This window comes from Camelina sativa, chromosome 3 (genome assembly GCF_030686135.1).
Source record: "Camelina sativa cultivar CO46 ecotype springtype chromosome 3, ASM3068613v1".
Classification (NCBI taxonomy): Eukaryota; Viridiplantae; Streptophyta; class Magnoliopsida; order Brassicales; family Brassicaceae; genus Camelina; species Camelina sativa.
In genome coordinates, this window is record NC_141882.1 from 1,689,413 (window position 1) to 1,700,694 (window position 11,282).

The 11,282-nt window shown below is 35.3% G+C and overlaps 4 protein-coding genes across 6 annotated transcripts; 2 read left to right on the forward strand and 2 right to left on the reverse strand.

Annotated features, from left to right (window-relative positions):
• Positions 1–35: 35 nt before the first annotated feature.
• Positions 36–2,615, reverse strand: LOC104762559 (vesicle-associated membrane protein 721). The gene is made up of 5 exons (XM_010485881.2): positions 1,619–2,615; positions 964–1,105; positions 752–872; positions 574–636; positions 36–415 (listed from the first exon to the last, which is right to left on the reverse strand). Exons 1-5 carry the CDS (start codon positions 1,806–1,808, stop codon positions 272–274), a joined length of 660 nt encoding a protein of 219 aa, XP_010484183.1. The 5' UTR covers positions 1,809–2,615; the 3' UTR covers positions 36–271.
• A 1,306-nt stretch (positions 2,616–3,921) lies between these two features.
• On the forward strand, positions 3,922–5,665 carry LOC104762565 (putative vesicle-associated membrane protein 726). Of its 2 annotated transcripts, none has more exons than XM_019243277.2 (5): positions 3,922–4,361; positions 4,657–4,798; positions 4,872–4,992; positions 5,078–5,140; positions 5,244–5,665. In XM_019243277.2, exons 1-4 carry the CDS (start codon positions 4,172–4,174, stop codon positions 5,138–5,140), a joined length of 516 nt encoding a protein of 171 aa, XP_019098822.2. In that variant the 5' UTR covers positions 3,922–4,171; the 3' UTR covers positions 5,244–5,665. The 2 variants fall into 2 exon arrangements, with proteins under 2 accessions (XP_019098822.2, XP_019098821.2); XM_019243276.2 differs by having other exon boundaries at positions 3,930–4,379.
• An 18-nt stretch (positions 5,666–5,683) lies between these two features.
• Positions 5,684–7,258, reverse strand: LOC104762576 (protein SULFUR DEFICIENCY-INDUCED 2-like). The gene is made up of 4 exons (XM_010485894.3): positions 6,972–7,258; positions 6,655–6,867; positions 6,393–6,548; positions 5,684–6,294 (listed from the first exon to the last, which is right to left on the reverse strand). The coding sequence occupies exons 1-4, from the start codon at positions 7,083–7,085 to the stop codon at positions 5,866–5,868; spliced, it is 912 nt and encodes a 303-aa protein (XP_010484196.2). The 5' UTR covers positions 7,086–7,258; the 3' UTR covers positions 5,684–5,865.
• Positions 7,259–10,451: 3,193 nt separating this feature from the next.
• LOC104762585 (uncharacterized) lies at positions 10,452–11,245 on the forward strand. 2 transcript variants are annotated; one of them, XR_763532.3, is made up of 2 exons: positions 10,452–10,853; positions 11,018–11,245. XR_763532.3 is itself a non-coding variant. In XM_010485909.3 (2 exons), exon 1 carries the CDS (start codon positions 10,619–10,621, stop codon positions 10,796–10,798), a length of 180 nt encoding a protein of 59 aa, XP_010484211.1. In that variant the 5' UTR covers positions 10,475–10,618; the 3' UTR covers positions 10,799–10,816; positions 11,018–11,245. The 2 variants fall into 2 exon arrangements, 1 of the variants encoding a protein (XP_010484211.1); XM_010485909.3 differs by having other exon boundaries at positions 10,475–10,816.
• The last annotated feature ends 37 nt before the right edge of the window (positions 11,246–11,282 follow it).

The following is an 11,282-nucleotide window of genomic DNA, read 5'->3' on the forward strand; positions in this document are numbered from 1 at the left end:
CATCAGTTCATTACTATCATCACCACAAAGCAATCTTCAGTCAACAAAATCATTTAATACTTTCCGATCTCTTGTCAAATACTGACTGGTTCGCAAGGGATCAATGTCATCAGATGCAAGCAATATAGCAAATGAGTAGCATACATATATGTCTATCTATACAAAACCAATTCAAGCAGAAACATTAGAATGAGGATCGAACAATAAAAGAGAAGGCCAGTACACGATGTACCGAGTGAGAAAGATCTCAGAGGTTTTGAATATTATGGGCTTAACACTTAAAGCCATGGCAAACTGAGAGCACGATGATGAGAATCAGGGCGACAATGATGGCAAGAACAATCAGTTTTATCTTCATGTTCTGAAGCCACATCTTTCTTCTCATCTGCGTTCCCGTTGTTCTGAAATCTTGTGCCTGTAGCAATTGGGAGTTTAATAAGCACAAGATATGATGAAAGGATGAACCAGTTATGAACTCAAAGGTAGTTTGATATGCATGTTCAACTTTCTGTGTGAGTGTGTAGTCATATATATACTATACGTCTGAAGGAGATAAGTGCATGAGAGTCTAACCTGTGAGCGAAGATTTTCGGTTTTGTCCACCAAAAGCTCAATTTTCTCGCCACGGTCAAGAACCTGTAAATGAATAAGTTTCATTGGTAAACTGGCCTTTTTCATTCAACTTAGTATTACTAGATCGGATCAAGGATATAAATATATATATTGACGAAGGAAAGGATCAGATTCAAACCTTCTCGATGTTTTCCATCATTACACCCTTAACTTCTGACACTTGCGCCTTCACCTTAGCAAGCTTGCTAATCTCATCTGGATGATCCATGCAATACTGCATATGCTCTTTCAGTTTAGAGCTTCAGAATAACCAAAAAGGAATCATCAGTCCACAAATACGGAAGAGAAAACCGTTGAAATCAATAGAATAGATTAGAGAAGAGAAAGTACCCAAACTCCTTATTCAAGCTGTTAGCTTGAGCAGTTGCAGCCTTTCCACCACCATATCTCTTGTTAAAATCTTCTTTTACTCTTTCCAAGAAGGCCATCGGAATCTGCCTCCCAGCAGAATCAACCGCAACAACACAATAGGCTGCACAAGAAAAACAAAATCAATCTCATACAGCAGAAGACATTGATCTAATATGGCTACAACGAAAGGATAGTCACAACGATTACATATAACACCCCAGATTCATTGAAAATAAAAGGAGTAAAGCCCCATGACCTAAAAAAACAACAAGCAAATAAGATACGCAAATCAAGCCACCAGTAAAAACCCTATCACAGATCAATGCTGGTGTTTTCCCAAATAGTATCAACCAAAGCTACCACAGATTCCATCAAAAGCTGAGTAAAAAGTATACGCAATGCTCTACAGAGATCTATACAATGAATAGAGATCAAACCCTAAAAGCGTTTGTTCAGGGGTTTCCTGAGAGAAATCAGATACACAAATCCACACGAATCTATAGATAAATCGTGCATAAGTTAGGGGAAACAAACAGAATAAACCTAGATAGAAATCGAGGCAAGCATTGGAGTGGTGTAACGATTAAAGAAGAAGACATCAAAACCTAGATCAAAAACAAAAAAGCTGACTTACTGAAACCATCTTCGACAAGGTAGTTGAAGGTGTGACCGTCGCAGTTGTAGGTGAACTTGTTGTTGGAAGACGGAAGCTTCTGGAGGCACTGAGCAGCGATCGAGGTGAAATTACCTTTGAAATCAGTGAACTCGACGAGGATCACCGTGCCGCGAGCAACGAAACTGTAGATCAGAGATTGTTGCGCCATTATTTTCTTTCCCTAAATCTCCGATCCAATCGACCGTCCGATCAGAGAATCTTTTTTTATAGGCGGTCGCGAAAAAAGAAAAAAAAGAAAAAAAAACTACAGATCTAGAAGACTAGCAAACAACCAAACGAGGACTAAAGTGGACAAGGAGAGAAGAGAAAAAAAAAAAAAAAAAAAAAGTAAAGGAGCCAAGGGTAATATTGTCATTTAACGTAATCAGATTTGGGTATAAATAAGGTATAAAACCTAGAAGTATAAGGACTAAAAAACAATTTCGGAACCTGAGAGATCTAATCAAATCTCGAGAATTTTGGACCCACCGGATCGAGCCAAAAAGCTCGTGGAGTCTGCGAATGGCAAAATAGTAATAGTAAACTACCAATTTTAGGACATGTTTCAGGTCCCATGGTCGACGAGAAACACAGAGCCTGTCTCTGTCTTCTTCTTCAAAATATCTCCTTTTTCGTTTCGAAATTCATCATTGATCCCAGTCTTAACTCAGTTACAGATTTGAACAAAAGGTTTATTATTTAACAGAGAAACATAGTGTTTTATAACTCGTAGTAGATAAGAGAGATAATAAGGGTACAAAGCATAAAGAAAGTTTTCTTATAACTAATTCTCAAATAATCATAACTAAGTTTTCTTAATTCTTACAATAAAAGCTAACCTATTAGCCATATACTAACAAGAAATTTGACATTTTCACTCTTGTTTTTTGCTAAAAAGAATAGTGGGTTCGGTTTCTTGCTAAGGGAAACAAACGGCCATAACAAGGAAATAAGCCTCTTCTTCTTTTTTTGTAGTGGTTTCAAAATTTTGCGGACGGGAGCTCATATAGTCATTATCTCTTGTCATCGAAAACGTATAATCGCTATGCATTATTTAGAACCGGCTAAATTATTTTGTTTAAAGTGTTCCTAAATATATGATCAACAATCAAAATCAACATCAAATAATTTTAAAAAACTTTAGTAGTTAGAACTTAGAAGGTCGGTGAATTGGAATGCAAGTAAAGGTTATGTTGTTGCAACATTATATTATTGATCATTCTTTAAGTAACATAACTACTTTTAGGCCTGGACATTCGGGTTCGGGTCAGGTATTTCGGATTTTCGGGTATTTCGGTAAAGGGGTTCTAGACCCATTCGGGTATTTTTAGTATTCGGTCTGGTTCGGGTAAACACCCATCAGGTTCGGATTGGGTTCGGGTACTCCAATTCAATCCGAAATTAAGTAAATCAAACTCAATTTCATTCAATAATCAGGAATTAGTGGCTTGACCATCGATGCTTCTCACTGGCCAAACACATAACGCACGAGTTTGTTGTTTTTTTCTCATACCATTCCTATACTAATTGTTTTGACTGAGAATTTGAGATGAACGAAGTTTCTTTCTAATTGTCCATCTTCTCAATCTCTTTTTAAATTCTATTAAAAAAAATGAAAGTTGTACATATTAATATATAAATACTAGAGATTTTAGAACTAATCAAAGATATTAAAGTGGCAAAATGATTAGAATGCACCATCTAGATGTTTTAGGTCATGGGTTCAAATTTCATTAATGACTATTTTTGCACTATATTTATATACGTTCGGGTTAATTCGGGTACCCGTTCAAATATCGGATAATACCCGATCTCAATAAATTCTAGACCCATTCGGGTATTTAAAAATTTCGGATACGAGTTCGGATCGGGTTTTTCGGATCAGGTTCGGATCGGATTTTTCGGATTGATCATTCTTTAAGTAACGTAGTCTACTTTCATGAATAACTTGCAACCAAAAAAAAGAACAAGTCAAACTTTGAGAAATTTTAACAACTAAAACATCCCTTATACTTTGTATATTGCAATTATCTTAATTGATTTCCACTTTAGATTTTTTATCTCTTAGAAGTTCATCCAATAATTTATCCACTGTAGACATATGAGATGTATTTTGTTTTATATTTTTTTTTGTGTGAATAAAATAATTAACAATTGAATTGAAATCGATCCACCGTGGCGTAAAAAGTAAAAATATCACAACAATTAATACGCGACCATAGAAGATTGAATTTATTTTGTTAGTTACCTTTATAATATTTAAAATTCGAAATTTGAACGTTAGGAAAAAGGAAAAGGAAAAATTAAAGTCAGTGTTTGTCGCGCAAATCGAGCGTTCTCATACAATAATATTTTTGTTATCTCTTCTTCTCCGATCTCTGCGTCCTGCTCTCTCTATGGCTACCACCCCTCGTTTGTTTTTCTTTTTTCTTTTACATCGTTTACTAATCTCTCTGAACCAGTTTGTGGTGTTGTTAATTAGTGTTCCTTTTTTTCTTTTTTTCTTTCTCTTTGTTATCAACTTAAGAAAGAATGGGACAACAATCGTTGATCTACAGCTTCGTCGCTCGTGGTACGGTGATCCTCGTAGAATATACCGAGTTCAAAGGTAATTTCACCTCCGTAGCCGCTCAGTGCCTACAGAAGCTTCCGTCCTCGAACAATAAGTTTACCTACAATTGCGACGGTCACACTTTCAATTACCTCGCTGATAATGGCTTCAGTATGTCTCTCTCTCCCGGTATCAAAACACGTTCGCCTGTTTATTTTGCCTCGATTCGTTTTCTTTTCTTCTTATTTTCGATCTTCATGTTCTAGATCAATGTATCTTGCGGAATTGTTTACATATGTGAATCTTTGGTTATTTTCTCATGCATGTCTTTGTTGGATGTAATCTTTGGTCATTTGATATTGTGTTAGGTAGCCTTTTTGATACTCTGTTTTTGGGAATCAACGTTTATGTATCAGATGGGATGTGGTGTGTAAGAGATCTTTTCATTCTCTCTTTTGTTATGCAGCCTATTGTGTTGTTGTTGTGGAATCTGCTGGGAGGCAGATACCAATGGCTTTCTTGGAGCGAGTCAAGGAGGATTTTAGCAAGAGATATGGTGGTGGCAAAGCTTCCACTGCTAAAGCCAACAGCTTGAACAGAGAATTCGGGTATCACCATAACTATACTCCAACTCCATCTTTTGTGGTTCTGTTTTTTAAAACTGGTTTTGTTGTAATTCAGGTCTAAACTGAAGGAGCACATGCAGTACAGTGCGGATCATCCTGAGGAGATTAGCAAACTGTCCAAGGTTAAGGCTCAAGTGACTGAAGTGAAGGGTGCTACGATGGAGAACATTGAGAAGGTTAGCATAGTAATACATGTCTTCTTTGAAAACTCATCACATGTAAGCTGAATGTGTTTGTGTCGGCAATTCATTCCCATTGCAGGTCCTTGACCGTGCTGAGAAAATCGAGCTATTAGTTGACAAAACAGAGAACCTTCGCTCATAGGTTAGTAACCACATCTCTAATACGGCATAAACACTACATATAGACATCTTATCAAGTGGTAACATGCTCTTCTTCTTTTTTTTTTCTGAATATTTTACAAAAGGCTCAAGATTTTAGAACACAAGGAACAAAGATGAAAAGAAAGTTGTGGTTTGAAAACATGAAGATAAAGCTCGTAGTCTTTGGTATCGTCATTGCTTTGATTCTCATCATCATTTTGTCGGTTTGCCGTGGCTTCAAGTGTACTTAAACTCGATCCAGATGGATATCTCAGACCAACATTGCTACTAATCTGATTAGAGATCCTCCCAGTATAGTTTATCCCTTTTTCTCGTTCTCTTTTGTATTTTCCTACTTTTAGGCATAACAAATGTGACTCGGTACCAAGAATGATCCCTAGGAAACCAACTGTTTTTTGAGCATTTCTTTGATTTACTTACTATATAGGTCAGGCTTTTATACTTTTGTATTATTCTACATGATGTCTAACGATCAGCTTTATATTCTTCCAACTAAATTGACACATGATCTGATCCCTTTATATTTTACAGATATAACATCAACTATTTGGAATGAGATTCTATTTGACATTACAGTGATAACAGATAACGACACCCAAAACAAAAGCTTACAAGAAGTAAACTCTATATTACTACATTCTTCTAACCAAAAAGTTTCTATTCCGTATTCAAACCATAAAAATCACAAAAACACACAGAGAATCATCAACAAGCTAATTGATCTCTCAGTGGTAAGATTTCTTCGAAAATCGGAAGTCTTCTTGTCCTATAAGGCCTCCTCCATTCTTTCACAAAATCATCAAACCCTTCAACAACTGCAATCTCATCCATACCAACATCACATTCCACAGACACAGAAGCTAAAACCGGTGCTTCCTTCTCCTGTGGATCTAGCTCACTCAAAATCTCTTGAACCCGAGCTTTCAACCTCGGATCACCAAACCCATCTTTGTTCTCTGTTAGTACATGAAGAGAGAGAATCGACCTCGCCTCATCGTACTTCCCTTGTTTGATAAGACATGTGCATAAATTACAAGCCTTGTTAGCATCTGGCTCTATCATTTGAGCTTTCCTGTAAACGGTTTCAGCCGCTGTGTAGTCCCGTAGCTGCATATAAGCCCATCCCAAGTTTCCCTATAACACCACACAATCATTCATTCTCATTAGTTCATACATAGATCAAGAAAGAGACTTCAGAAATCTAAACGAGACTAATGAGATAAAAATCATACCAAGATCCTAGAGGTTTCTTTCTCGACCGTGACCTGAAATTTCTTGCCATGAGATCTGGCAGTCTTTGTTGGTTTGCCATTGAAAGCTTCTCCTTGATATATCATCCAAAGCTTTTGCTTCAATAACTCAACTTGCTCTTCAATCCTCCCACATTTCTGCTCAGAATTCAAAATCCTAATATTGTCAATTTCACAACCTAAGAATAACTAAGTATAAAGAAGAGAACCAAATTAACAAGAGAAAGGAGATTATTATATATACCTTAAAAAGATCGATGAGGACATTGTCTAGTGATTCTTGAGCTTGCCTAGAACAAAGATCTCTAAAGGAATGAATAGCTTCAATGGCTTCCTCAGCTCTATTCTGTTGTTTCATCAACAAAGCCATGTCTTTAAGAGCACTATCAACTCTATCTCTCGCTTTAATCGCTCTCCAAAACAACTTTATCGCTGCTTCTGCATCTTTCTCCACCAGCTGAACCAACCAAAAACATCAATCCAAAATCTTTTAAAAAATCAGTTTCCTCAGCCAGAGCAAATATAGTATTAAACCACAAATCGTTTTGGTGTGTTCTTTACCTGAACATGTTTGGCTCGGACATAAGGACTGTCACCGTGAGGTAGCTTATGGACAACGTTGTACGCTGCCGAAGAGTCAACACCTCCTCTCCTCTGAACCATGGTCATCATCATAACAGACTCTGTTTTATCTCTTTTCTATCAGAATTCTAAATGAAGAAACCTACTTTTTCTCTCTTTCTAGGGGGGGTGGTGGTTGTGTGAGGAAATAGTTATATTGTGGAAGAAGAAGACGGAACCTGGACGGGTTATAGTCTTGGTTCATTATCGTCAACTGGATCTAAAATACCGAGTGCTGGTCGTTTTTTTAACCTATAAAATATTGCCACGTACCCTATCCGTCCCCATTATTCTCTCACGACTTCGAGACTTGGCCAAATTTTGTTTTTTGTTTTGATTTTTCTTTTTCAGTTAGGTCTTTATTGATTAGATAACAGCCCACCATCCTTAACTGTGTGTTTGCCGCTGAATGTGGTATTTTAATGCAAAAAACCTTCATATAACAAAAAAAAATATATATATATTTCTTTTGATAAAACAAAACTTTGAGTTTTGGGATTAGTGTGGTGATTATTTAGCGTCGAAACCAAAAAAAATGTGGTTATTATATATAATTAAGGTTATCTAGAAGTAAAAATAGAAAATAAACATCAGCCAATGTGTTTCAAAGTCCGAATTTTTTACCTTTTCTAAAATTATGTCAAATTTTATGCTATATATTTTTTTTTTAAGTTCCATGTTTGACATATTTTAGTTTTCAGGGGTTTTTTTAATTGAAAGGAAAAATAATAATAAAGCGTCACAAATATCTTTCCCTTCCATCTGTACTGTTCATTTCGAATTCAAAGCAAAGAGATGGACCCACGTGTTACTAATCAGGTGGCCGTACGTGTCGCGTTTACTTTTCATACACGACGACTTTGCTTTCTTTTAAAATAACGTTTGGGTACTAGTATAAGTTTTTCATTTTTTCAATTTTTCAATTTGGCCCTTATATTTTTTGTTTAGTTGAAAATTTATCATCGGACCATTATAAATCATTAATTCAAAAACATTACGCGTTTATTAACGTATCATTCATTATATTTTGTGAAGAATCTTATAGAAATGTCAAGAAAAAGGTGATACTTTTCGTGATAATATAGACATTTTTTAAATAATGATAGTAGAGGCCTATTTGTAAGATTTTAATCATTGAATTTCAAACATAGGTAATTTAGTCATTTTCATTAAAATGGATCTGAACTGAAAAAATAGAACCAAAGAGAAAAAGGTAGAAATTAGAGAGCGTAGAAAATAACTAAATAAAGTGATAGGGCTAATGAAAACATCATACTGATAATTCATTCATAGCCACGCCTTAGCATTCTTTGTTAGCTGTTATTATTACTAACTATGGCCCCAATGCCAACATATATAACAACATATACCTTCATCATCGTTTTATTTGTGTTTATACTAATACTAGATATAAAGTTGTAGATGGAGGTTTATTCACTGTAAAACCACAAATTTACATATTCTTTTTTGAGAATTAACAAAAAAACTATAGTTTATTTGGACCTTAAATGCACCGGTGGTGGACGGCAATCTGTTAGTATCGTCGCCGATGATTAGTAACATGACACTGATAATTATCATCATCTTCGTCTTTTTGTTTCTTTTTTTCGTCTAAGTTCTATAGATCTACTTACATTCAATGCCTCTCGGAATAATAATACATTGATCATATCATGATGATACTATTTTTTCTTTTTTTTTTGGTTGAGTAATTAAAATACACTAGAAAATCGGTTTGTGCGTTGCCGCAAGGATTTTTTTTTTTTTTTTTAAGATTAACATTGCTAAGCCATGTTTTAGAGACGAAATTTGATTATAGACCTCTATTTGGAGCTATTTCGATTTTAGAATTTACAAACTGATTTCTACGACTATTTATTTTTTTGATTGATCAGGTTTTGTGAAAAATATTTTTACAATCTCTTATAATCTAATCATTAAAAAAAAAAAAAATGGATGCGTTAGGTGAGTTAAATCTTTGCATGAAATAGGAAAGTGCTAAAGTGTATACACAAATTGGGATTACCTAACATTTTTCCCCAGCTTCTTCCACATTACAATCGTCACCTTGGCAAAGAGATCATAATTTGTGTTGCTAACCAAATCTTAATCTCAATATAAATATGTATGCACCCAAAAAAAAACTTTAAACTCCATGGTTAGTTCTGTTTCGGCCCAATGTAGTGACCCTTATTTGTAAAAAAAGAACCAAAACAGGTGAAACAATGTGAAGAATCTTTCAAAATATCAAGAAAAATGTGATATTTTTCGTGATAGTATAGCCTTTTTTCCTAGTAATGATATTAGAGGCCTATCTGTAAGATTTTAATCATTGAATTTGAAACATAAGTAATTTAGTCATTTTCATTACAATGAATCTGAATTGAAAAAAATAGAACCAAGGACAGATGAAACGATGTCTTTGGGAAAAAGGCGGAAATTAGAGGGCGTAGAAAAGAACTAATTAAAGTTTAATTCATTCGATCGCCACGCCTTAGCCTTCTTTGTTAGCTGTTATTATTACTAAAGTTTGGCCCAATGCCAACATAACAACATATACCTTCATCATCTTTTTATTTGTGTATATACTATTACTAACTATAGTAAGATGTGCGTTCACAAAAAAAAAAAAAAAAAAGTAAGTTGTACAGTGTATATAATATATCGATATAGCAAGCATCAAGTGTATACAACAAATACATGCTATGTTTAGTATACTATATACACAATGACACATGGATAAGATACTGTTGTATGCAAACAAACCAAATGGAAACTTTTCTTTGGGTGTAAACAGTTGGTAATTGAAATGTTATATGATTATGCAGTTTAGACATTTTTTAAGGATAGCATGTATATGTATATACATCCATATTTAATATTTTGTATATTATAGGCACATTATAAAGATGATGAGCTAAGTCGCTAACGTTATTCTACAAAATGTATGGGTTTTGTGCTAGCTTTAGTAATTGGCAATGATTGAATATTTGAATTTGGTTTATATAGTTTATACATTTTAAACTACTGCTTCTTTGACATGTAATGTAGAACGCTCATCTGGACCAACTTGTCCATTGTTTGTTTAAAGATCCAATACCAACTTATATTTTTCCTGAATGAAACCCGAAACTTGTTGAAAAAAAAAGAAAAGCAAGAATTGGAAACCCCACAAAAGCGATCCCAAATGCCAAAAATGCATCATTGCCTAAACCCACAAAACATTAACACTTAATTACTCTCTTTCTCCTTTTCCTCATGCCTTTTCTTCTCATTACCATCTCTCATTTTCTTCCACGCATCATCTTACAACCCTAATCACACATACGGCAAACCCCAAACAGAGTTCCTTATTTTTTTATTTTTTTTTTGTCTTTTGTTTGATAAATCTCTTTTGTCTTAGTTAGAGAGTTTGTCTTCAATTGAGTACTACGGGACGGGTTTGGATCGAAATCAGGTCATTAACTTGGACCACCTGGCGACATCAACAAGAGAAAAGTGTTCGGCTTTGGTCCGGTCGTGTTACGTACCTTCAAGAACTACTTGTTCCGACGATATTATTAATAAATCGAACACAAAAGTCGAAGATGCTGGTCGTCTTGGCTTCCGAGGAGGGGGAGGAGGAGGAAGACGGAGGCGACAACATCAGCCGCCTAAGAGACACAGCGGAAGAAGCTGCACCGCAGTCTCCAGCGAGCCTTGCCGTCTCAAAAGCATCCTTAAGATCAAAACGGAGGCGGAGAAAAGCGTGGATCAGAGGAAAGTAAGCTGGCCTGATGCTCACGGTAAAGATATTGCCCATGTTCAAGAGTTTGAGCTTAGGTAAACTAAGTCTAGACATACAAAAGTTACTCTGTTTTTGGATGATGGATTTGATTTTGTAACTCAGCTAGTTAACTTTGGTTATTAGGAAACCCGTTAATTACCGGTTTACGTTAAACCGGTAAAAATGACATTTAACATGCGTTGGTGGAATTATTTTGCAGCGCATCCGAGGACGGAGAACATGCAGGATATTCTAAAAGAAAATATTGTGGTGTCTGTATAATCCAGTGACATTATTTATCCCTTTTGATTTGTGTTTTTCTTTCTCATTAGCACTGCGTCTGAACTGCGTGTTGATTCTACTAGACAGTTTCGTGAATCCATCATTGAGTAAAAATGACCTAGGAACTCCAGACACTTGAGAAATAGTGAAATTTAATTTGATCTCATACCAAGTTACCAACAATTGCAGCTTATTTCAAGATA